Raw genomic sequence first — 27,670 nt, forward strand, 5'->3', positions numbered from 1 at the left:
ACTGTATGCAGTTGGTCCTATTACTCTGCCTTGACATTAGGTGGCAGTACACCAGATAAGAGCCTATTTGCCTTGACTGCTCCAGGCTAGGCTTCAGATGCATGACATGTACGCAGAAGATGTTTTACCCAGTTTTATACTGCAGTAATTCTACATCAGATTTGAGTGAGTTATACTGGTTTAGGGCTATACGATGTATATATATTCCTCTTATACAGCAGTATAAATGTGCAATGTCCAGGACTTGATGCAATGAAATAAATGATGAGCAGTAAGTTAGGAAAAGAAAGATTTTGTGTCTCTGACCAGAATGTTTAGTGTTTTTAAAAATAAAGAAACTAAAATAGGATCTTATATTTAAATGCAAGTGAAAGAACACAACCACAGGTATAAAGATCAGGATCTTCAAACTGGTTAGGGCAAATCGCTGCTGTATTAGCCTGCTGAGTCTAAACTTTTGGGTATGAACAAATGAACAACTTAGAGTTAAAGGGAGGAAGAACTTATTGTGCATCAGCTGACACTGTAGTTCTCTGTGGGCATGTCCACGCATTCATTAATGTGCCGTAGTTACTATGCATTAAATTTGGTACTTGTATAATCAAGTACTAAATTAATGTGCAGTAACCAGCATTACTGTGCAGCAGTGCCTGTGCACACATTTTTAGTGATGCTGCTGTTCAGTAGCCTAATAATACTGTGCAGTAGCATATTAGCACTTTGTGCTGTGATGTGCTATTATTAATAGTAGCAATATTATTAGACTACTGCGCAGTTAGAGTCTTGTGTTGATGTACCCTGCAAGTCTGTTCTTACTTAGAATTAAATTGCTGCAGATTACCCTTCATTTACCATGAGGTAAAACTGAGCATCTGGGCACATACCAAGAAGAAGCTGATGTGCAATAAGTCTTTACATGTGTTTAGTTGCCTGCTTAGTTGTGATCTGCTTAGTTGCGATCTGCTTAGTTACCTGCTTAGTTGTGATCTGAAGTCAATAGGCCACCTTCTCATATGTGTTCTCAGAGGGTCCCTAAGAAATCAGACCCCATCATACATGTCTAGAGAGACAAGTTGATGCTCTTTTATTCAATAGATCCATGGTAAGATCAGAGTGTGGGAGTCCCAAATGTAATTCCCTCCTCTGCTTCCTCCTACCCTTCACCTCCCAGAGACCGCACTGGTCACTAAATTCTCCTTTGCGAATCCAGCGTAGAATGAACATTTCTATTAAGTGAGGTGTTACAGAGAAAAGTGATTACATAAAAAATGACACCAGTTTGCTAAGAATGTAGACCGAATCTGAAATACCTTATGTATATTCCTACATAACTTAGCTTAGTGTTGTTTTTTTTGTTTGTTTGCTTGCTTGTTTTGGCCCCTGCCAAAAAACCACCACAAAGTAGTATCTCAGGTAACACAGATATTCAGCACACTTGGAACAGAGTATCACTGCCACTGATTCAAATACCACAGTTAGGTATGGTTAAATGTTAATTTTTCATGTCAAATGTTTTATTTTTACTACACTGATAATTATAACCAACTAAAGTCTTTTTCTACTAGGATGAAAAAAAATAATGCTCATCTTCTGAAAATCATAGTGATCACAATAGCTAATTAAATTGAAATTTGATTGTTTTGCATATATAATTTATATACTTAATTTACAAAAAGATCTGATTTAGGTTTAGGAAACAATTATCATGTAAGGCAGGGTTCTGTTTCCATTTGTTTCTCATCTATCCCACTTAAAAGAGTTCTTGGCCACTATTAGACTTCAGCAAGTTCAGTGATCTGAGAGTGATGCTATTTACTTTAGTGATGCCAGGACATAGATAATGTAGCTGACAGACCATGCCAAGTGAATTTTGATAAGCACCTATCCTATATCTATTAAAGAGCATTGCTGTAATGGGGAACTATAAGAAACCAAGCAGGCTAATACAACTGGATATGAATAAGCCACAGGTGATTCATTTCTATCTTCTGAGTGGAGGAGCAAAATATCTCAATAAATTTCATATCTCACTTGCCTTATTTTTATGTGATGTTGTGATATAAATACTCTGTTGAAATAACTGTGGGATGGCATGGTTGTATTGTTGCCCTGTGGGGTCAGGCCAATTCTCAGGATCTCAATATTGTGCTTTTAGACAGGAGGGTGTGACACAAGTGCACATATACAAACACACAAATCAATTAGGTACACACACACACACACACACTCTACCAACTCAGGCACATACACATCCAAACCAGCCTAGGCACATGCATACCTATCACCAATTCAAGCACATACACACTACACACCAAAAATTAGACAGCAATCAGCTGTCAATACCCACACATTCTGTACACATACACAGATCACTAATTCATATATCACATACACGACGACATATATGTGTATATTCACCAGTTCACACATATACCACCCACCTACTCATACACACAAGTGAGTTTCTAACTTGGATGGTACAGTATGTATGTGTTTGTTTGGGGTACTTGGGATACCTGAGGGAAGGTTAAGGTGAGAAAGAAAGTGTAAGGAGTGAAAATTGCTGGAACCAGGATTAGAACCAGTAGACTAGAGAGAAGCTGGGCTGAGGAACTGAGGCTTGGGGTTACTGAAGTTCAAGTGGCCCCAGGGTTACTCTAGGTCACTGGTGCAAGGGAAAAAGCCCGGTGGCAAGGAGGAGACAGCCAGAAAAGAAACTGAGGCAGAAACCTCGGAGCTTGGGGCTGGAAATTGAGGCAGACAGCTGGGAGTTTGGGGGGCACATAAATGGTGGCAAGGAGGAAACAGTCAGAAAACAGACAAAAACTGAACTCAAGGTTTCAAAATAATAGGTTTATTAAACAGACAACACACTACACAGCCCCATGAAGTTATTGGTTCACACACACACACTCACACACACAAAAGCACTCACAATGGCAGCAGGAGAAAGAGACTCAGTGGAAGGGTTGGGGCCCAGGTAGGGAAGAGAAGTAGAGTCCAAGCCCTTGGTTGAAGAAGGGGTGGGGGGTGATAGCTACCTAACCAGGCTGGAAAGGGGTCTTTGTCCAGCAGGTGTTGTCCAGAGGGGGGTTGCCAGCAGGGCCTCTGGGTGGATAGGTGGTGTGGCAGGGTGCTGGTCCAGATGGAGAGGGCGTCCCAAGGAGTCAGTCTTCACTACCCCTTTTGTGGGGCAGACTACCTCTGATCTCCTACAGGGAGGGCCTGTCCAGGCAAGGTCAGTCCTGTTCCAAAGGGCTCCAGGTGTTCTTACTGAGCATGTGCAGCCTTGGCACAATGGTGTGTTGCCTCATCTTTTGTTTCTTGAATGCTGAGGGTGGTTCCAAGGGCTGGGTCGTTGGTCCAGGTATTGGTGTTGATGGTTTGGTCATTCAGAGGGAGCTATTTTTAGACCTACTGCCATTGTCTCTCAAGCACCCTCATTCATCCCCATTCATTCAGGAACCAAGTTACATAGGAGGAGTAGGTGTGAGTCATAGGTTATACAACTGGGCATGGGGACAAGATGGGGACTTGACAAACAAAATGAAACTTTCACATGACTTAAGCTAACTTAGATATGCAGGCCTAAGTCATATAGTATCAATAAAACAGTAATATAGAACAGTAAAAATCAATATAAAAATAATAATTATACAATATAAAGAAGGAGAAAAAACAAAACAAGTACAACTTGCTACCAAAATAAAATGCTGAAGCTCTTAGCTCACTTATACTTATCTATAGGGAACATGGAGGGAGAGAACAAGTCAGAAATGGTTGAGGAAGGAGAAGGAATGCATTTTAAAATAACCCCCCCCAGAAAAACTGGGGTTTTCACTACAGTATTACTCTCTCAGTGCTGATGAGTATAGCTATGTGGACTTCAGAGGGAAAAAATTATTCGCAGGGCTAGAAGCCTGCACTTCAGCTGCTTTGGCAACCTGCATATACCTCTCTTTTCTTGTCAGATTGGCGTGTGAAATGTGTCTAAACCTGAACCTGGTCCAGGAGGGAATACACCTCCTATCAGCGTTATCTGTGTGTAGTTGGAGATAGGAAATGATTTTTTAAACAATTATAGCTGTTGAAGCTGCTCAGAAGCTTAGAGCATTAGTATCTCCTGCTAGAGATAGGGGGCTGGTAGGCATCATATAGTAAAGTTGTCAAAGATTCATAATAGAATAATGTTGTCCCATGGTTCTACAGTTTGGCAAACTTTATTGTGGTTCTTTTCCACTTTCAGGGCCTTAATCTCAGACGACCACATGTGTGGTAGGTACATACATGCCCACATGCACAAGCATTTATATAATGACTTGTATATATGTGTGTGTGTAGATAAACATGGGTATGTGTGTATATGTCTGTGCATATCCATTATATAAACATATGCTCTCTCCTGCTATACTGGGAGCAGGACTAAATGTTAAGAGATGCACTAGCACTTTCAAATATAAAGTATCTCAGACCTTTTTAAAAAGAACTTTATCACTTCCATGGTCTGCAGCAGGCTTTGATTTATCAAGGGATAGCTGGAATCAGAGTAGACCCGTGCATATTTTGTTGAGTTATGAGTTGCTGAAATTTGCCATTTCCCATCTGTGTTTTGCTAACTACTGCTGCTTTTTATCTGGTTGCCAAAAACTGTATATGAGTTGTTCTGTTTCAGCGTGCCATATTTAGAGGCTGTTGGGCAGCAAAGAGATAAAAGAGATACTCTTCTTCCTTTGAACTAGAGAAAAGTGCATTGGATTCAGAACTGTGCGTGCTAATTTTGTGGTCTTCACAAACCTTTTTTTGAGCAAAGTCTTATACACCACTGAGAGGCTACACAAGATGGAAATATGATTCAGATTCCTAATGCAGCAGACTCAGCTCTCTGCTACTTGGCCAAACTTTCTTTCATAGCAACATAACAAACGTGAATATTTTCAGTAAATTGGACATACTTATAAAACCTACTGTTTCAGTGTGTTAAACAAGCTTCTCAGGCAGTTGCTCCATAGACCATTAATGGTAGTGGTCTGGAATATTTTTTTTAAGTACAAATGGTGAGGTGAGGTGGCTTCCCCTGGAAATGGCATACAGAAAGAGGGGAGGAGGAAACTGTGTTAGAAGAAGGCATCTTGCAAAGCCAAGTATAATATGGTCCCCTTGTCTTCATGAATTAAGGTACAGACCGTTAGTACATAATTATATACTATTTTTCCACACAACCTCACATAGGGTACAGTGCGAATGATGCAATTGCTTGTAGGCCTCCTACCTTGTTTGTTGCAAGAAAGTAGAACATGTGTTGTTCAGTAATCAATTATCAAGCATAAACAGATGGCACAATTTCAGATACTTGTATTAAATATTTTTACTAATTTACAAATGTCCAGTGAGTCTCCAGGGTGCCCCAAACAGTTATGCAAAGCTGCAAGTCTGAACTGCAACACGAACATCATTGTCAGGCAATGGCCATCATAGAGGACATTCTGGTTTTCTGCTTCTCTGTCCTCTATTGATATGAAACCCAATGCCTTTATGTCCTCTATTTTTCTCTTGAAGAGAATGCTTTTGAAGAGAAAAATAGAGGACATAAAAGCATTGGGTTTCGTATCAATAGAGGACAGAGAAGCAGAAAACCAGAATGAAGAGAAAAACAGAGGACATAAAGTTGTTGGGTTTCATATCAGAAGAGGACAGAGGACAACCGGACTGTCGTCTAGGATGGCCACCCCAGGCAGAGGTAAATCTGTTAGTTCTGATGGAACTGTTTGAGAACTCATCTGTCTCAAGTTGCTGTGATTTTTGTCTCTCTGAGCCCCTCTTTGATAACACATCTGATTCAACATACCTTAAATCCTTTCCTTCTGGAATCTGGAAAAGATGTTGCTTATTCCTTTGCAGTTTCTGTCCATCTGAGGTGGCACATCTCTCATGACATCCCTTGACTCCACTTTTCTTTAAAGCCATTGTTTCTCTTCATGGCAGCACTGTCCATCTGAGGTGGCGGCTTCTAGCACTTCAGTCATATCTGATACTTTTTTTCTTTTACTTTATCTGTCTCCATATGACCAGTAGCTATACATTTCCTGTCAGACACCAGTTTCCAGTTCTGTCTAGCAATTGTGTTTTTCAATTTTCTTTTCAACCAATGTCAGTGGGTGACAACTCATGCTTTATTGGTGACACTCTGTAATCTAACAGAGCTAAATATGGATCAGAGTCTGATTTCACAACCGTTTTAGATGGAGTTTTTTTTATTTTGACTAGATTTCTGTCAATCCATTGGGGCTGGATATAGGCTAGCAATGGCATGTTTAAGCCTTTACATCACTACAAACTGCTTAAATTCACACCTACAAAACTGTGGCTTCTTGTCAGATATCACTATGTCAGCTGTACCTTATACATAGTGAATCTAGCTTGATGTACTTGAGCAGTTTTTTTAGCTATGGAATCTTCTAGTAAGGCTGTCTCAGGGAAATAAGAATAATAGTTTTAGGAAAAATACATCATTTTGCAAATTACAAGTATTTGCCTACCTTGGTTTAAAGACTATTCCTCCTGTGCCATGAATATAGATTTGTATTAAAATAGGGCACACTGGGATAAACAGTGAAGTCATCTAGTCCAACCCCTGTGAGTTTCCCTAATTGACTTGGTCCATATTTTTTGTGTATGTGACATGCTTAAACACTGACTTTGGGTGACTCTTCATTTGAAGACAGTGTACTATGTCTCTATCCCTTCTTTTAGAGTGTTGAATCCTTAAATGATCTCCATTTAGCTGAGTTGTTTAGTTAGTCTAGTTATTTTTAACATATTTTTATATATACTTCAGGAATTGCCATCCCGGTACATTTAACCAAGTATCTGTCTACTATTGAGAGCTTTTAAAAACTGTTAATAGGGGATTGAAATAAACACTGTGGGCTATTCTGTACTAAAATCTTCCTTTTCTTCTTCAGGGTCTCATTCTCAGCAGTAAATCTGGCAATAAAAGTCCACATTTTGTTTGAGACCAAACAGATGGTGCTGGTGTTATTAATTAGATTCTGTAATTCTTGGGGAGGGAGGAACATTTGCCAGGCCCCTTTTGGCACAGCAATAACTATTTTATGATTAGATTCAGCTTACACTGACCTCCCATAACTAAAGAGGTGAAACTTCTTAGGCCCATAGACTACAGCCAAAGCCTGCTTTCTTATTCGAGTGCGTTGTTTTTGTTAGCACCCGTGTTAAATAAGCCATTGTCTCTAGTTTCAACCAGAATCTTTTATAGACAGTGCCAGTATCCTCCTTGAAGATGTCTCTGGGCAACTTAGTGGTGTACTTCCTATCATAATACCTCAGAACTGCAACCTCCTTAATTAACTCCTTCAGTTTCTTAATTTAAGTCCATTTGATTTCTTTGCACAGTACTATCCGTTGTGGGTTGGGTCATCTCAATTAGGCACAAATATTCTTACATAATTCACCATTCAACAGAACTTTTGTAGCCCTTCCTTGGATGCTGAGACCCATCTCTTTGGTTCCTGACACCCCTGGTTATCCATGACCCCCTCAAGAGCAACCTTCTGGCTTATCTCCTGGAAATGGGCTTTACCTTTTCCAGGGGATGGGGTACACTCAAAGTTCCAGATGCAGTGAAGCAGGCAGCTCTTCTTAAAACAAAACAACCTTTATTAGTCTACAGCAATATGCCTGGCAAACTCCTTCTGCCCCCAGACACAAGCAGTCTCTGTTAGAAAAAAACAGTGCCAGCTCTTTTCTCTTTCAGGACTTTCAAGTGCACTGTCATTCTCTCATGTCCCTCCTGTCACCAGAAACAGCAAGGAATCTCTTCAGGTGTTAGTGGAGGCCACTTGCAAATTAGCTCCCTGTTGCTTGATGGCACATTACCCATTAACAGCAATCAGGACTTGCGGTAGAGGCAGTATCTTTTATTCGACCAACTAGATTTTTGCAAAAAAATTCTTTAACTGCAAGCTTTTGGCCACAGACACCCTTCTTCAGGCATTGGGGAACAGATTGTAAAAGTTCTCCTGGGTAGAAATGAAATTTCGTAGGAGAGTTGAAGGTGTGGTAAAATCTCTTGTTTGGAACAGTTCATTTTATATACAGATTAGGCTCTGAGAAAAGTTGGAATAGTCTGTTTACTTTGAAGTTGTTTGGTGGTAAGCAGGATGTAGTCATATTTCCTCCTGGTTATGGTGTTCAGAACACCATAACCAGGAGGAAATACGACTACAACCTGCTTACCATTTTACCACATAAAACTTGCCCAGCAAAGTTGATATCAGATGATCATCGCCTCAATACTTGTGAAAGGACAGTAATATTAGTGCATCTATCTTCCCACTGTATTTGAAGGATCTTACACAGGCAGCGTTGATGGTACTTCTCCAATGACTTGAGATATCTTCTGTATCTCATCCACAACTCAGCTCCATACAGTACGGTGGGGATCACAACTGCTTGTTACACCATGAGCTTGGTTTAGCCAAGCTAATGGTTTAATGCCGCAATCGTTGAACACTCATTTCTTCATGCATTTGATGTTGGATTTCTGCAAGAGGTGGCTTCCCAGGTACAGGGAATACTCAACATTCTCCAGAGTCTCACCATGAATACGAATTACTGGAGCTGGGGACTGCTCATGAAGAACTTGTTGATGGAGGACCTTTGTTTTTTGAATGTTAAGTGTCAGTCCCATATGTCTGAAGATGTTGAGAATTGCCTGAAGGTCAGTTTCCAAGTGAGCACACTATAGCATCATCAGCACATTGGATTGAGGTCAGGGTGGTTTTGGCTTTGGCTTGGAGTCAGCTGAGATAAAACAGCTTATCATCCATTTGGTAGTTTAGCTCCACTCGAACTGGAAGCTTGTTGATGGTCAGATGTAGCATAGCAGTAAGGAATATTGAAAAGGATGTTGAAGCGATGATGCAGCCTTGTTTAACTCCCATCTTAACCTCAAAGGGATCTGTGATAGATCTATTACTGAGAACAACTGCTCACGTATTGTCATGGAACAGGCAAAGAATGGTGACAAATTTCAGTGGGCATCCATACTCATAGCATTTCTCAGCTGACAGAATTGAAGGCTTTTGTGAGATCAAAGGCAGTCGTGTAGAGAGGTTTATGTTCTCAGCATTTTTCCTGTAGCTGACAAGCTGTGAAGATCATGTCAGTTGTGCTTCTTGATGCCCTAAACCCACACTAAGATTCTAGGAGGAACTTTTCAGCAAGTGGAAGGAGATGGTTCAGGAGGGTTCTTGCAGTGATCTGTCCTGTGGTGGTCAGCAAGACAATCCCTCTATAATTTCCACAGCTGGATTTGTCTACTTTCTTAAAGATTACCACAATCCCAGAAAATCCCATCGTCTGGGATTTCCTCATCATTCCAAATCCTTAAAATGAGGGAATGGAGTTGAGAATGTGAAATCCTCTCCCCCATTTCAGCAGTGATTCCATCAGCTTCAGCTGCCTTGTCATTCTTCATCTGCATGCTGGCTTTCTGTACCTTGTGAAGGGTTGGAGGGACTCCAAGATCATTTCTGACTAAGTGTTGTGGGATGGAGGTGAGAAAAATCTCATCAACAATATCAATAGAGTCTCAGTTGAGAAGTTCTCTTCAAAATGCTTCTTTCAGTGGGCATTGATGGCTCCCCTTTCCTAGATTAGGTCTTCTCCATTCTCCATTCTTAGGTCTCAAGGCGGTTGGTCCCTGAATACTTGGACTGTATATGACTTTGGTAACATTGAAAAAAATATGCATATTATGATGTCAGTGAGATGTTGAATCGCCTTCGCTTTGTCCTACCACCATCTGTTCTCCATATTGTGGGTCCTTCTTTGGACTTCTGCCTTGGCTTGTTGGATATTCAGTTTCTTTTGCTTGGAGTTGATGTCATTCTGCCAGGCATAAAAGGCCTTACGCTTGTGGTTGATCAACTCTTGGATCTCTTGGTCATTCTCATCAAACCAGTCTTGATGTTTCCTTGTAGAGAAACCAAGTTTCTCTTTGCAGGTCTGATGACAGTGAACTTGAAGACACCCCAAGCGCTGCTGACATTCTCCCATTGTTGTTGTTTGGAATTTGCCAGTTTTTTGCTGAGGCTTGATTGGGTCCTTGAGTCCTTCAGTGTTGATCTTCTGTCAGCATTGCTTCTGCTGTAGCTGTCATTTGGGAGCTAGTTCGAGTGACATAATCAAGTAGATGAGTCAGTGATTGATCCAGAAATCCTCAGCTCCTAGCATAGCTCGGGTGATAAGAACATCTTTGAGATCTTGAGCACAAAGAATGATGTAGTGAATCAGGTGCCAGTGCTTAGATTGTGCATGTTTCTGTGATGTCTTCTATTTTTATGGCAGAACAGGGTGTTGGTGATGGTGGGTGTTTATACATGTGCTCCAGATGTGGGGGGGGAGGGAGTGTTTTAATGAGAGGAGAGCCACTCTAATTAAAGCACCCAGAGTGTCATGTATATCAGAGTCCCTGTGCTGAAAAAGTGGTGGTGGGGGTGCTTCAACTACCGCTCATTCAATAGGGATGCTGATACATATGATGATGGAGTCTGTGGGAGCATGGGAATTACCACACTCTAGCAGACTTGCTTAATTGAGTCTGCTCCAACGCACTGTAATTACAGCACATCAGAGCAGTGTTACTGCATGCGTATAGGCACCTGGCGAGTCCATGTTCCATGCATTTAGTCAAAAGGAGGATGGGGTTGGAATTGACCTTTCCTGCTCCTTTCTCACCAATGGTTCTGTTCCAGAAGTTCAAGTTTCTTCCGACTCTGGCACTGAAATCACTGAGAAGAATAAGTCTGTCTCTCTCTGGAACATCAGAAAGGACTTGGTCAAGGTTGGCATAGAATTCCTCCTTGGTTCACTGGTGGTGTCAAAAGTCAGGGCATATGCACTAATGACAGTGGTATATTGGCTCCCTGCCAATATAAGACAGAGAGTCATGAGGCCCTCATTAATCCCTATAGGGAACTCATTCAGTTGGTTTGTGAGTTTTTTCTTGATGTCAGAATAACTCCATGAAGCTGGAGTTCTCCTACCTATTTATCCTCCCTGAAGAAGGTATAGCCACCTCCATATTCTTTGAGCTTCCCATCTCCTACTCCCTGGGTCTCAGTGCAGTGATGTCAATGTTGTGACACCTAAGTTCTTAACCCATGACTGTGGTGGGGTGCTCTGGGAGTTCACTAATAGGAATGTCCATGAGGGTCCTGGTGTTAAATTGATAGTGCCTTCATTGATTTTGACTGCAGTAAAGGTGATCCCACTGGACACAGTTATCCAGTTTGGAAGGTAGACAGGCTATGTTTAGGGCCCCTTTTCTAGCCTTTTCTAGCTGCCACCACCTTTGGATTTAGACCTTTGCTTTTTAACTTCAGTTTCACTATTGATAACATGAAATATTTTAGCCATTTATCTCAGAAGGGTGTTGTGAGTCTTAATTAGGTAATGTGTATCAAGTGCTGGGGACACATAAAATGCTATAAAAGTACTAAGTACTCCAAAAAGCAGGCCCTCAGGGCATTTTGAAAGTGCCTGGCACTGTGTCACATGCATTTGTATAAATGGCGAAATGCACGTCAGCTCTGAAAAAATGTCGGCTGCACACTTTTGAACTAAAACACATTAAAGGTGTTTTAGTTCAAAAGTGCACTACTGCCATTTTTCCAGTGCTGATGAGCATTTGACCATTTATACAAATGCAAGCGATGCAGTGCCAGGCAGATCAGCTCGCGTGTGCTGGATCTCCGGTGCATTGCAGCATGAAAAGGTATGTGTATAAACGCCCTCAGTGTCTAAAGCTGGCTGCTCAATCATTGAATTCACTCAAAATAAATGGAAATAGCACATTTTTGGCCTTACTTGTTCTGTGCCTCAGGCCTCAGTTCATACAAATTGCCTCTTTGATAGAAATGTTGTGAAGATAAATTTCTTCATGTTTGGCAGGTACTTCAAAATTACTGTGAAAAGCATAATAGTAAAGGAAATTACTAAATCAGCACTCAGTGCAGATGGTGTGCCATAAATAATGCTTGGGCCTGAAGGAGAATAAAAAGAAATATTGGACAGCTGTCTCATTCCCTCTCATTCCCTAAGAATTACCAGGATCCCTTGGAAAAATATTGTTTTCTGATCATGCAATTAAAAGACCATATCTTGACTTAAGGCATATAGCGGGGGACAAATTAAGATTTCTTAAACAACTGTAATTTTGGTATTTCCTAATTTTTGAATACTTGATTTTGCAAACTGCATAACATTTTCTTATCTTATTGTTACATCTGACATGTACATACATATACAGACATGGTATATTTAAAAGAAAATACAAATATTTTACAGCAAAAGCAGCACAAAAGTGCACACAGAAATCTTTAAAGAACTTGGAATCTGTCCTATAACTTATATGTACATGGAATTCACACAATTGTGCTCAAGAGAACTTTAGTAAAAGTGTCTGCAACAACTTTTGGCTTAGCCATATCAAATGTTACACATTTAAAAATCAGTTTCAAATCTTAGTTCCTTTCGGACTTTCTTCTTTCTTCAATATGTATGCCACAAAATAGGTTTGAGATCTTTTGCCATCTACATATCTCATTCCACACTTCTATCATCAGCTGCCAAGTGTCTCTCTTTACACTCTTCTTCATTGCTGCTGCTTTTCCCAAGACCTTAATCAGTCAGTGAAACTGAGTTATTTTTACAGTCACTTTCACTTTCCCGCAGGGTAGGGGGACCACTGTGTTTTTGCAACCAACTACATTACGTTGACACCATTTGTGGATTTTTTTCGAGATACCAAGGCGACAGCTTGTCTCTTAAAGCAAGGACAGGGCTGCTGTTTCAATAGCAAAACAGGATCTGTCCCTCCAAAGTAGCAGAAAATGAAATAAACCTTTCAATTACAAAACAAGTCTCTATTTTTATAAAACAGATTTAGTTCAGCAGTAGATTACTTCAAGGGCTGTTCCTTAACATCAGGGTCAAGGAGAACAAAGATCAGAAATACAATGGGGGCGGCATGATGCCAGACCTTTGCTGCTGATATGATGAGCACTACAAGGCAAAGTGGAGGCTCTCCTTTTTCTGGGCATCAAGGTGTACGTAATTTTGGTCATAATAGAGAATGTAGTTAACTGTTTTGCTCATTGAGTTAATTTGCCAAGGCAGTTAATCTTTTTGCCTACACAAACGGAAAGAATGAGTTAGTTCCACACATGCTTAAGGGACAGAATTATACAGCCTGAAACTACTTTATGGATAATTCCATGGGGACATCATCATCATTTGTTTGTCTCTTCCACTGATACTGTGATTCTTACTTGTCCTCTTTCATTAATCCATTCTCAGAAATCACCTTGCTTTGTTATAGATGAAACCACCATCCAGGAGGTAGTAATCATTGTGCTGTAAGGCCGAACTTAAAAATGTACAAATGCTTAAATACTATTCCACTTTACTATTTCTGTTGTGTGATAATACTCTTTGTACTAGAATAGGTAAAGTGGATTTCCCCTCTATGATTAATCCCATTTGCCAGCAGTATACATGGTAAGGTACCCCACTCAAAAATCCAGTCCAAGTACAGTTTTTCCTTCTTGGCACAGATAAGTAAACTTTACCTTGTTTGTAGCAGTTGTGCTTTTCCTTGGGCATGCCTACATATGCATTTACACTGGCTTAAATTTACTGTGCAGTAAGTTACTAGGCAGTCAGTGGGAATAGGCTGGCATCTACGCGTGCAGGCATTTAAGTGCTTTAATGCTGTGTGTGGACTGACTTGGGACTAAAGTTAGATTAAAGTTAGTCTAACTTTATTAAACTAAACTAGAACTAGACTAAAGTTAGTTCCAAGTCAGTCTATTACTGTGCAATAATTAATTGGTTATAAATTTGATACCTGCATGATGCAGGTATCAAATTTATGCTCAAGTCGGTGTAAGTCACCGTATTTACTGCACAGTACAGGTGTGCATGTGTAAATGTGCACCTGTACTATGCAGGAATTTCAGTTACTCTGTAATAAATGTGCATGTGTAGATGCACCCCTTATGTTTTTTCTACTATGCTATTCAAGATACTGTATAGAAGTTCTTGATAGAACATATCAAGTACTGTATAGGAGTACTGTATAGAACAGTAATACATAGCTTTGAGGCTACCTGCTTAATACTAGATTTTATTTCTACTTAGGAGCTTGGAGAGAGTGCCAAGGCTGTCAGGTGTCAGCTCCTTGAGTCAGCTTTCCTGAGGCACCTGCCCTTTTTCTCTGTGTTTCTGGAAATGCCTGCTTAGTGAGACACAACTTAGGCCAGGGCAATAAAAAGCAGCCATTTTTCTTTTGAGAATTACTACAGAGTGACACATACTTTAAGCCTGCTGAAGTTTCTCTGAGCATTTGCTTTCAGTTTTTCTAAAGCTTTTTAATGTCTTCTGTGTTAGAGCCATATAAGAACCTGGTTGCTGTTGACTGATGACTTCTTCCTTTTGTAGATTTTAGAGCTATTAAATTGGGAAGGCTTGATGGCATGTGGTATGCTCCAGATAAGGTATGCTCCAGCTAAAGTGAGTGGCTCTGGAGCATTGCACTATATTATGAGAACAAACACTCTCTAGTGGATCAAGTCCTGTCAATCAAAACTAAGAAATATGCCCACCTATAAACTTCTAAGCCATAAACCCAGGTACTGTCAGTTTGGGATGCACAGGGAGGGGTAAAAGTCATTTGTTTGGGAAAAGTCCAAGGCTGCTGCCTTCAATAGAGTTAATCAATCAGGAAAAGACATAGCAATAGTCTAGTTCAGGTGTGGCCAACCTGGGGCACAAGTGGCAGCCTCTGTGTGTGGCATGGGATAGATCAGGGAGGAGACAGGCAACACCGTGTCAAATAGGGGAAGGAGCAGAAAGCAGATCAGCATATTGGGAAGGGAAGAGGATCAGAGTGGTACTTGGGGAGTGTGTGGAGCTAATTTGTGGCACACCTGCCAAAAAGGTTGCCCCTGCTCAGTGCTCTAGTGCAGGCAACCCAACAAAAGGAAGTGCTGAGGCTGGGCCCCTTTCAAGGGCACACTTTGCGTTAGTGTTCTCCTTGTTAAGTAGGATAGAGTTGTGATGTCAATTAAATATAATTATGATAATTACGTATGTGATTATTTCTGACAGTGTCTGCAAGTGGTTTGGGTATCTCCAAGAACAGAGAGAAACTATAACCACTGCCTCACAGTGTTAGCAAAAGAATTATTAGTTGTGATGGAAAAAGAAGGGGGCAAGACAGTTGAAGTGGAGAGAGAGGAGGAGCATCAATCAGATTATACGCTTACTCAGTAACGGCCAATATAGAACATGGTGGTATTGTCATAGTTAGAGTAAATTAATCTTCTACATAGATTTATATCTGGAGTGGCTGAGATCTACAGATTGGGCCTCTCTGCTTGTTTCTCTTGTTGGTGTCCTCACTGCTGCATTGCTTAATGTTCACTGCTACTGGGCTAATTTAAATCCAAACTGGAAACAATAGTAAACTGATAGTGCTGGTTTGTAGTGGGGATTGTTTGTGAAGGCTCACATCCTGGCATTTATGAGCAGTGTGAAGCACACATCCCCAATGGAGTCCCATCCTCTGAATTTCAGTGGCAAGCCGCCCCACCTGCTGCCAATTGCTGGCCCCTCTACAAGCCCCACAGGCCAGGTCACAGAGCTCTGTGTGCTGGATCTGGCCCATGGGCCCTACATTTGACACCTCTCCCTGAAAAGGAAGAAGTGGGCTAGAAGCTCAAGCTCATTTTGTCATTTCAAGGTATATCAACACAGTGCAAAACAGCAAGCGATTTTAGGAGGCACAACTTATTTTCATGTATACAACAGCCAATCAACACGGCTAAATTACTGCCAGTGTCAGTACTAGCACCTATGAAGCATGGGTTGCATGTCTCACCGTGGTGCTGCCTTTTTCTATATAGCTAGATGATATCTTTTACAGGTTTACTTTATGGGTGTCTGCAATTTCACAGGCAGCATCACTTCCTCATGGCTTACTCTTTTATTCTGGATGCAGTGTGAAGGACTCCTACATTCTAGCCAGAATCACTTGTTTTCAACCTTTTTAGATTCAAAGCAGTCCTCCATAACTTTTTTGAACTTGGTTGCCCCCTGAGAACCACTCTTGTGCTGCCTCAGCCTACCTCAGTGATTCTCCACCGGGGTTTTGCTGCTGCTACCACAGCCAGGTGGAACTGCCCCATGTCTCTTGGGCACAGTCAGATAAGCCCAAAGCAGGCAGGAGCACATGTTCTTGCTGCAGTCCTTCCCAGTCCGGTGCCTGAAATGCTCTTCTTGGCAACAGCATTGCATGGGACAGTTCTACCTGCTTTGTGAATCTGGTTCCAGGATGAGCATGAAAGGTACAATTAGAAAGGGTGGTGGTAGGATCATGTGCTCCTGAGTGCTGTAACACCCCTGAAAGGATCTTGTGGTACCACAGTTGAGCACCATGCATCCGGTCACCATATTGTTTGAAGGTAAAAATTACAAAACCAACTTAGGCACTTAGGGCTGGCTCCAGAAAATGCCAACAGAACTTAGTTTGCATGGCATTGCTGAACCTAACTTTGAGGTATGTTGCCAAGCTCCAGGCTGGCTGTTTACAACACTTGAAAAAATAGTATTAGAGCTGCAAAAGTCAGCTTGCTGAGCCATGTGCCATGCCTTGCCCTGCTCTTGGCATAGGCACCAGGGATCATCATTCTAGATCAGTGCACAAAGCTGGTGCCCTGCTCATCCCACCCTACTGGTGGCCCATGAAGATTTAATATTCCTTGCAAACAGGAACAGCTTTATTTGAGAAAGCCTCACCCCAGACAACCCTACAGCTTGGGATGAGGGGTTTCAAATGGCAGATGGAAGATGCAAGTTTGGATCCCCTTTGTGTCTAACGTGAGCTGAACTTTGCTCTTGCACATCCTGGATCAGTGCTCTAATCATTGACATATTAAAGTAGAGGCAGGCATGGCCACTAACTCCCAACTTCTCTGCTCAAATGCTGTGAATTGCTTGATGATCAGGCAGGTACTATCTGAGACTATCTGGATCAAACCCTGTAGGCATGGGCAGATCCAGGATTTACTAAATGGGGCTGCAGCACACTGCCCCTCAGAGCAAGGGGACCATGGGGGTGAGACATGGCTGGAGCTGTCAGCTTGGTATGGGACCGCAGGACGCCAGGCAGGGAGCAGATGTAAAACGGGTTGACCCACCCCCCTCTGACACTGCTGCCATTGTTTCCAGCTGATCTGGAGGTGGGGGGGCGCAGGGAGCAGAGCTGCTTCTGCCGCACTCCAGCAAGGGGCAATAGGGAGCAGCTGTGTTAGGAGCTGGGCTCAGCCAGGTATAGTGATGGTGGCAAAGAGTTTCCTCCTTTCAGCCCCTGCTCCCTGCCCCCTCCCTCCCTCTCTCCTAGGCAGGGGACCATGCACAGAAAAAACAAAGCAAAACAGCATTGTAACTCATTCTTTATATCCATGTTTGCAGTCTCAGGGGTCATGCTGGATCCCCAGCTGCCATCATGCAATCAATGGCAGTATCCTGGAGTCTTTCTTAGGAGCATTTCTTGGTAGCAACCTAACGCTGATGCTTCATGATTTGCACTTGTTCGTTGCTTTCCACTTGGAATTTGAAGTATTGGGTTTAACCTCTAAAGTCCTAAATGGATTTAGACCTCCACAGTTAGAAGACCAACTTTCTTCCTGTAAGATACTTCTACAACTTCAGGTTATGGAAGTGCTCAAATTGGTGGTAGGCCATTCTCCCAGAAGGGTCTTCAGTTTTCCTCTTTGGTCAAAAATACCTTCAAAAATACTTCAGAGCTATGTGTCTGCATGTGTCAGCTACTGAGGTATTTTTTGGAGGACAGTAAGATCTGTAGGGACTTGCACTTGGTAATCTGCAGGGTATTTGTCCGTGGTGGAAATTCCCAGCAGGTGTAACTCGCATCTTTTTATTATTTACCTAACTAAAGATGGTATCATTTTTCCCTGTTTGGTTCAAAATCCACCCTGAGCTCAAAAATGGGCCCTAGCATTGCAGTCACTGTCCTGTTACCAGAAGACAGCCATTTCACAGAGGGGTCTGGGTTCTTGACATCCCTCAGAGCACTATATTTGATTTGCAGTTTGATGTATTCTTCTGCTGTTGTTCTTTTTTTCCTTATTCTCCAGGTGTATATACCTTTCTTTCCAGCACCTTGAAATCTCTGGAAGAAAAGGACTACATTCATCGTGTTCTGGACAAAATTACAGATACTCTGATTCACTTAATGGCCAAGTCAGGTCTTTCTCTGCAGCAGCAACACAGGCGACTGGCTCAGCTTCTCCTCATTCTTTCACACATCAGGCACATGAGGTAAGAGTGCTAATACACATTTTGCTTTCCTGCACTGTACTAGTCAGCAGTAGCTAGTGTGCAAGCAAGGTTTACACTTATGTTGAACATTATGTTACTCTATGAATGGGCTCTCCTCCATGGAGCTCTCCTCAGTGGGAGTACTTGTAGAGCAGGGTGTGCTTATCATGGTCTGGCCTGTGATATGGATTGGTGCCTAAACCTTCTGTGCATAAAGGCAGGTAATAGCAATTTGTAAGAGGTGCAAAGTGGTGTTGTGTGAGCAGGCTTTATCAAGATAAGGGTTAAAAATATTCACTGGTCTCTCTTATAGTACTCTCCATCAGTAGAGTGCAGAGTACTTTTGCTAAGATGGTCAGTGACATCATTCCCATTTTGTAGAGGAGGAAACTGAGGCACAGTGTTATAAAATGGCATGCAGACTAGTAGCACACCAAAGACTTAGAGACCAGGGATGGAATCCTATTTCCTTTTGCATGTCTAAATGGGAGTGTTTGAGTCATGCTCAAGTGCACTCCTTGTGCAGGTGTAGAGTATATGTGAACAGGCTTATAAGACCAAAGTGTAGAGTGGGGCCCCAAAATGGCCAGAGAGAGTACTAGAAAACTGTCACTTAGATGTGCAAAGGGAAGTTGAATTTTGCCCCAAGTCTCCTGAGTTCCAGTCCTGTACTCTACCTCAACTGTACACACAGAAGTTTTAATAATAAACAAGGTGAAATCTGTGAAGAATTCCAGTTGCTTTTTGTCTAAGCAACAAATATTTAAATCATTATCAGTTAAATTACTCGGTGCTTATGAAGTTGCACTCATCTACCTACATGCTGTAGTGTTACAAAGCTGACAATTCTAAGAAGATACTATTTATCATTAAAGTTGCTCAGGACATTGTTTGGTGAACGGGGTTGAGTTTCTTTAATTCCAAAAGAATGGCACTTAAGATAGTGGTATGTGCCATGTTATGACAGTTAGGATTGAAAAAAACTTTGATTTTCCTCCAAAACAGCTTTAGACCTTCAGAGAAAAGTTAGTGTGTGTGTGTATTGATTCCTCTCTTTTTCAGTTTTTCTGAAGAATTTGTAAATTTGCATGCATTATTTTGTTATTACTCTTTCCCTGAAAATCAGTGATTAGGTAGTCAGGGCTCTGGATATGAGCTTCCAATTAATAAGCCAACAAAGTTTACTGCTGTTATTTCCTAAGAAAATGAGGGGAGAAACTGTGATAATGGAGTTATCATTACATAGTAAGATGGTGAATTTTTAATGGCAACCACCAAACATTGTGCAGTATAATTTCATTATGTGTCTTCTCTCCATTAAATCACAGCAATAAAGGGATGGAGCACCTGTACAACATGAAGTGCAAAAATGTAGTACCTCTTTATGATCTGTTGCTGGAGATGCTAGATGCTCATCGACTGCATGCCCCAGCAGCTAGAAATGCTGCCCAAGTAGAAGAGGAGACTCGGCTGACAACTGCATCAGCTTCATCGCATTCCTTGCAGTCATTTTACATAAACAACAGGGAAGATGAGAATTTGCAAAACACAATATGAGAGTCCATATGTCAAAAAACCTGCCATGTTCTGAGGATCCCAACAGCATACTACCTACTTCATGCATCACTTTAGCTAAATTGCCATGTGTAAACACTCCAGTAGGCATTAATCACCAGTGATTTCCAATCCAAGTGTTCATTGATCACAAGCTAAAATTCATTGTTATGGATAGCCATCATGGATTGCAAAGATAACTTAACTCTGAAATTTGGAATTGCCCCTATTAACCCTGTGCAGACACTGAGATTAGGATTTCTGTAGCCTTTGCTGATATCAACCCAACATTTCAGGCTTTCTTGACCCTTTGCTTGGAAGCCATTTGGGCAAAAGCACCAGCTGGGTTTGACTAGCAGAGGTGTTTACATTGAAAGGTCTATTGGCTCCACAGTGAGCTTACAGGGAAACCTCAACGCTAGAGACTGCCTTGTTAAACAGCTCAGGTCTTGGTAGACTCCAGCCTCTCCTATTCTTAAAGTAACAAAGAGAATTTTTCTGGATGTAGAATTATTTTTTGGATTTATTTTATTGGCTGACAAGCAGATGTTTCCCCCTTCTGCATGACATTGACTGTCCAGCCAGGTATATTTATCCTCCCCTATGGCCATACTGCACTGAGTGCACTTGATCTTCTCTGATCTCATAAGCTAAATAATTCTGAGCCTCAGTAGTACTTAGTTGAAAAACCACCTGGGAAACACAGATACTGTAGTCAACTGCCCTTGTGTCAGACTAGATTAACATAATGGTCACTTCAAGCCTAAAATTCTGCATCTGAAAAAGCATGGTTAGACTCCTCTGTACATAGTGTTTTGATGACAGTTAGCTAAGTGAAAATAAAATGATGTACCAGCATGCTAGTGTACCAGAACTGTCCTCCCTCCCATCACTCCCACCAATAAGCCCGCTGTGCCATGGAAAAGCTATGCTAAAACAGAGTCCAGGTCTGTGGGTTACATACAAGCTGAGAAGTGTACCCTTCCCTTCTCCTCAAGCCTTACTGGGGTATTCTTAGATGACAATTACAGCTAAACTTTAGCTCACTTGTGCCATGTGAAAGGTGCGCAGAAACTGAATCATATTTAGGGCGCTATGGTAACATACATATTTCATGAGGGAAAATAGTCCCTTTCCTTGTCTACAACTGCCTTTTAGTATAAATAAGGGATAGTCTGAATCGAATCAGTTTCTCCCAAAAAATGCACATTATTCTTACTGACACTACTAGGAATTGCAACTACTTGTGAAGGGTGACTAATATAAAGGAAGGTATACCTTCAGGCTACTGACACTGAGTGCCATTAAAATTCAGATTTCCATCCCTTTTGTAGTTCTATTTATTGCAGTCTATTTCATTCTTAAGGACAAGGGACGCAAATACTGCAACACAGAAGAGTGGCCACAATGGTCCACACTGGAACATGAGCAGAAGTCCGGGGACAGCGAGAAACAACTCAGAGAAGCATGGAGATCTCAAGGCATGGTACATCTTTGTGCTGCAAGCCAAAGTCTTAATTCTATCCTCAGACAAGTGCAATGTTGACTTTGATGGGAATTGCACAGATATATCTGAGCACAAAGTTTAGTTGCATATCCACAAGTTACCTCTACCTACATGAATTTTATTTCTAAAAATTACTAAGAAGTTGTCTGAGTGAAAGCTGTGCTCTAAATTTGTGAATAATTTAATCTAATCTTAACATAACAATCCTGTTGCTACAGAATTAGCTTAATTTCCAGTGGCCTTAGCTTTTTTTTTAAATTCTGAACATGGTCATTTGTCTTTCAGTATGTGCAGTGAAAGCAGTGGCTACACGCTGAAACCTGTTGCTCAAAGGCTAACAAGGGGGCTCCTAAGTGCCTTGTCATAAAATGCATTCATTTTTGTTTCTATTTTGTAACTATTTTTTCTGTGTTGGAAAAGTCTTGTGCGTACTGTTTCATTTCAATAAGCAGCGGTCAAGATCTGAATAGGACACAGGAAGTCTTGTAGCCATAAGAAACGTTCATGTTGTAACTGCTCATTAAATATATGTTTATTAGCCATGCCCATGTTCTATTTGAACATGAATCAAGGCTATTAGCTCACCTAAGCTGCACAGTGATTAAATGCCTCCTTTTTCTGCTTCTCCCAACAAAAAAGCATGCTGGGCCAAATGTACCCATCAAGGAATTAAATACACTTGGGTCTCTCTTTATGTGAGGGTTGTGTTCCAAAAAAACCATCTTGCATAAAGCGAATTCACATAAAGCAAATCTATTATTACATGTAATTAATAGGGATAGATACCAGCCTGACTCTACTGCCCCCCCGCCAAACCATGACAAATTCAAACAGTCATCACATAATATGATAACATAATAAAATAAAAATTCACCTGACATGGTAAAAATAATTAAAAAAAAAATTCCACTCTGCTCCCAGCCCCACGCTGCTGCCCGCTGCCCGGTGTTTGGGTGGAGGCAAGGTGTTAAGACAGAGCTGTACTGGGCAGCGACATGGGGCTGGGAGTGGATCTGCAGTGAAATTTGGAGTGGTTGCAGCCTCCTCCCAACACCACCAGAGCCCAGTCCCCAGCAAGTAAAGCCCTGGGTAGCTCCGGCTCCATCCCACAGCAGCAGCCCACACCACACCACACAGATCTGGGGGCACACGTCCCCCATGCCCCTGCCCTCCTGGGGTGCAAGCAGCAGCAGGAGCTACACCCACCCTACAAGCCATGACTCTGTCCTGCATGCAACCCTGCCCCGGTTGGGCAGCACCTGCCCCAGCTGGGAAGCACCTGCCCCTTCCCAGTGGGGGGTGTTGATGTACCCCCCCCCATGGCCCTTCCCTCCCTGCTCCCCTTCCAACTTACCAGCTGGAGCCAGCTCTCCACATTGCCGCCTCTGCTCCATGCTGCTCTGTGGCTGCAGACAGCACGGGCATTTATCGTCCAAATTATTGGCCCTATCAAGCCAATATTTGATATAGACAATTTTCTTTATATCAGTACTGATCTGATGTATTAGTGCACCTCTACTTTATTCACATCAGTGCGTAGCCCCATTGCATGCCTCTTCACATAAGATTGACTTTTTCTCACAGAAAACAAATTTCCTTTATAAATAAGGTCATCACATATAAGCAAATTCACACAAAACAAATTTGCATAAAGAGAGACCCGAGTGTAGAGCATTATATCCCATGGTCAGCAACTGAATGTCCCTGTGACATATGTGTGAAGTTTGGAGTGGAAACAAATTAGGAAGTACATCAAAACATGGCCCCGAATATTAAAAATAAGTTAAAAAGTAGGTATACAACAGTATTAGGGATCCTTTTTTTTTTTTAACCTTGACCCTTACAATGAGGTAACTTATTTAGTTCTAAATGTATCTTGTAACCAAAAAGTTGTTGGAATCCAAAGGAAAAAAAATGTTGAATATACCAAATACCACATACATTAGCTTGGGGCAGTTTTCAGTGCTCTGTATCGTTAATTTGTTCATAAAATTTTTCTTTAAAAAAGCACCTTAAATAATGTAATAAAAATATAATTATACCTATATATATATATATATATATATATACACACACACACACACACACACACACATATGCATTCATATATATATATATATATATATATATATATATATATATATGCATAGTTCACATATCAGACAATTGAATGTGCCTGTTCTGTTAACCCAGTTAATGGAGTCTATGATACACAAAACAAAAGTATTTTCTTTTATTGAGAGTTTTGAGGTACTTTATCATGTATGCAATCATTTGTGCCTGAGGCTTACTAATTGTTAATTTACATGAAAAAATTTCGTATATACTTCATATGTGCAGTACACAAACCAGCACTACCTGAAATGCCTAATGCTGGATATAAAGAAAAATATCATGTATTAAAGAACTTGGTTGAGAAGAAGAATATTCAGGGCAGCTAATTATGCTTTTACCAAAACATTAATACTGATTCTTTGGATTGTAGCTAATGAGACAATAATTATTTTGTAATGTTTATACTTGGATTTATAAAAAATAAAAAACAACAAAAACCAAATACCCTAGACACATAGGCAATGTACAACCAGTATAAGACAAATAATAACAGATCAGATAAAATTGCTTGGCATATCAGAACAGTTCTAGTCTAACACTGTTTATTATAAAGTTTGGGGAAGAGGTGAAGGTGATAATGTGAACAGTTTCATCTGCTAATGTCTGGGTTTCCTGCTCCTCTGTAGTTGACTGAGCCATGGCTCCATTTGGCAGCCTGTGTCCGGTAAAACTCCCATGGAAGACAGACTAGGCAGTATAGGAAGACAGTGCTAGACTAAAATAACTTCATGAGCAGCTTCCTTTATTTTTTTTTGTGATGCTTTTACTGTTCTGTGCCAATAACATTTCCTGTTTTTTTTTAATATCGTCAAGAGTTTGGTAGATTAAAAAACAGTCACTAAGCAAGCAAGCAAGCAAGCACTGGATGTCATTTCCATTGATAATGCATGGATTGCCAACAAGTTGGTGCTTTAATATGAAAGGGGTATGTCTCATACTGGAGTCACTATCCATTTCAGTTTCTAGTGACTGGATTCCAGAGGAACTGTGCCAAAATGCTAAAACTGAAAGGAAACACATCTGAATGAAAAAGGTTTCCCTTTTACACTAAAAATCCTGCTCCACTGAAGTCAATTTGAGCCTTCCCACAGACTTCAATGACACCAGAAGAAGGCCGTGTTCATGTACATATAGTACCTTGTTTGTAAAATTAAGATGCAACCCAACTTAAAACCAACATGATTTAGTGGTAAGATGTCAGCTGAATTAGTTTGAAGTTCGTGTACTGCTTGAGATCATTGTAAATGCTATCAACAAATGTATTAGTTTTACAAACAAAATAGCCTCATATTTGAAGAAGTGTCATGTTAAGACTGGATCTTAATGCATTGTATTTTTAACTACCACCCAAAAATACACCCCATTTCAAATGGACTTGAATGATTTCATTTGTAAGGTACCAAAATTCACATCTCTAGCATGAATAATGTGTGCTTTCTATTTACATTCTTTCTTTTAATTCAAATGTAGATATTCTTATGTCCAAATAGTTGTATTTTCAGTGATTGTTGCCTTCAGGAGGGCACTTTAATTTTTGCACTGTCTGTAAAAGATAAAAAAAAAAAAAATTCTAATCTTTTTTTTTGCGTTTAAAAAAATGTGCCTGATCTTTAAGAAATGTATATGCTGCCATGTTGCAAACCCATGTTCAGTTAGTGTGCTCTGTACTCCTGTGTGCCTCAAATTAGTAGTCTGTTTCTTTAGAAAGTGCCAATTGAAAAATGAAGAGATAGATTGCTAGTCACAAAGACTTGCATTAACAAGCCACTTTTATACCACCTTATTGTACATACCATAAAAACAATTAAGCTTTTTTGTGCACTACTTACTCTTTCACTGTAGAGCCCTTTCTTTAGTATGAGGCTCAAGTGCCATAATGTATTAGTTGGATTATACTGCTCTTTCACTGATGCATATATTGTTATTGGTGTCTTTGTTTTGTTGAGGTTTTGCTTTGTTATATGAGAAACACATGTAAACCTCTTTTGCACCTTTACAAGAATGTTACAAACAAAATCTGGTGATACCTGACTTGTGCGAGATTTTTCCCAAACTATTTGATGTCAAATAAAAAAATAAAGCAGAGTAAGGTATGTTTGTTGTATGTTGGATGGCTTCAACAAAGGCGGTAGTAAAGCAGCGTAAATTATATGGTTGATTGGAGCCCTCAACTGGGTAATGAATAAATGTTATGTTTTAAGTTTCCTTATATCATGTGTCTAGTAAAGGTTGGGGCCTGCAACTGAATCTTTGAATGGGGTTCCCCAAGGGTAAACTGAGCTGCAGTTTAAAAAAATGCTTTTCTGCTCGTTGCCTCTTGGGTAAGGCCATAGAGTATAGTGGCCAAAGCACAAAATTCAGAACAGAGGCATCAAAGATAATCTTGGTTGGGGAGTCACAAAACACAAATAGAATAAATGTTTATCTGCATTGCAAGGAGATAAAAGTTCTATTGAATTCCTTTACTGCACTTTTTATTTATACTTGTCCTGGATATAAGTCAGGGCTTCTGCAAAGGCATGGATGTTCAGCCCATGTATTGCAGTCTTATGATCCAGTTTGGGATACTACCTTTGTTGCATTGCTGCAGAGAGAGGACAAAGCTCTCTCAGTGTGGTCATGGGGATTTATGTGGACTTTTACAAATGCTGTAAATATGCAAATTAACTGCTGCTGGAACAGTTGTTGACTAGCCCTGCTAGGTTTGAATGACTAGCCCTGGGCAGCCACAGCTTTGGTCAGCTGTTTTGGTCCCCTCCTTCATATGTATAGGCTAGACAAAGAGCCTGTGGTTTGAAATCTGTTAGCTTACCATTTAAAATCTCATTTAACATTGAGTGCAAAGACAGCATTTAACCAGGGGTTGACTACAACCCGCATCATATTTTTAAAGATCATTGGGCATGTCTACACATTCATTAATGTGCTTTAAGTAATGCACATTAAATCTAATACCTCCACTGTGAGGACTAGAAAAATGCACATTAGCCTATTTTAATGTGCATTACCTAAGATCATGCTTTCTGTGATGCTTTAATGCACATTAAAATAGGCTAATGCACATTAAAATGCATGCGTAGATGCATCCACTGTTCCTGTTTCCACTTGGTGCTAAATAGTGATTTAACAGACGTTCTTTTTCTGTCTAAACAAGCTCAGATTCTGCTAAATCAGGATGAGGATGCTAGATATTGAAACAAAATATTCTCCTTCTTAGTGTTTCAGGCATATCTATATTGTAGTCTTCAGTGTAGCACAGAGATGCATGAAACAATATTAAATGACATAGGTAGAGTATTGGAATCAGTTTAACTATAGCATTACAAAACTCTGTGTGAGCTCCTTTATCTGGCAAAAACGTCAGATAGAGGAAATCAGTCTGCGTGGAGCTCCTTGCTGCCCAAGTCAGCTTATGTGACACTAGTCCTACAATGTCAACATAACCAGGGACTTCTTTACTAGGAAAAGCATAGGTGTTCTTACCATGTGAGTTAAATACACTCTAATGTGGACAAGGAATGTTGTTGTTCTTATGTGTAGACAGGTTGGAAAAAAATAGTTTACCTTCAATTGTGAACATAGCCAAAAATTACAAACTGCCTTGTCTTCATTAGAATTTTTACTTAGTGTTGGTTACCAGTTGTTAACTAACAGAAGGTTAAAAAACCCCCCTCCTTTTCACCTAGTGAAGAAAAGGTCTCAGAGCTGAGCTGTGGAAAAGCAGGGAGTGGTAGGGAGGCATAAAATCATATAGGAGTTATGCCTACCCTTTTGAAGCAATCCAGTATAGCGTCAAAATTATTGTTGATTTCTGAGACATTTAGGCCAGGTATATAGACTAGTTTCTGATCGCTTATACCGGTAAAGTGAGATTTGTCCCCCCACACCAAAGGGAAAAAGTGTGTTCTGTTCACTACTAATCACTGCTTACAGAAAACTATGTAACAGATAGATTCTGCCTCAAGCTTTTTGAATGTCTATACCTAGCCTTGGAGCTCAGCAAAAATATCATATCATATTCTCTGCTTTGATTGTTCCCAGCTTTGTGGTGTGTGACATGCTGCT

General features: G+C 40.7%; 1 protein-coding gene across 5 annotated transcripts in view; it reads left to right on the top strand.

Annotated features, from left to right (window-relative positions):
• Positions 1 to 25,690, top strand: part of ESR1 (estrogen receptor 1) — a 295,315-nt gene extending 269,625 nt beyond the window's left edge. For 4 of the 5 annotated variants that reach the window (XM_014605489.3, XM_019488300.2, XM_019488302.2 and 1 more), the window contains exons 8-9: positions 18,246 to 18,429; positions 19,758 to 25,690. In XM_014605489.3, the coding sequence (XP_014460975.2) occupies positions 18,246 to 18,429; positions 19,758 to 19,986 (413 nt within the window). In that variant the 3' untranslated portion in view covers positions 19,987 to 25,690. 5 annotated transcript variants of the gene reach the window in all.
• The last annotated feature ends 1,980 nt before the right edge of the window (positions 25,691 to 27,670 follow it).

This window comes from Alligator mississippiensis, chromosome 1 (assembly GCF_030867095.1).
Source record: "Alligator mississippiensis isolate rAllMis1 chromosome 1, rAllMis1, whole genome shotgun sequence".
Classification (NCBI taxonomy): Eukaryota; Metazoa; Chordata; order Crocodylia; family Alligatoridae; genus Alligator; species Alligator mississippiensis.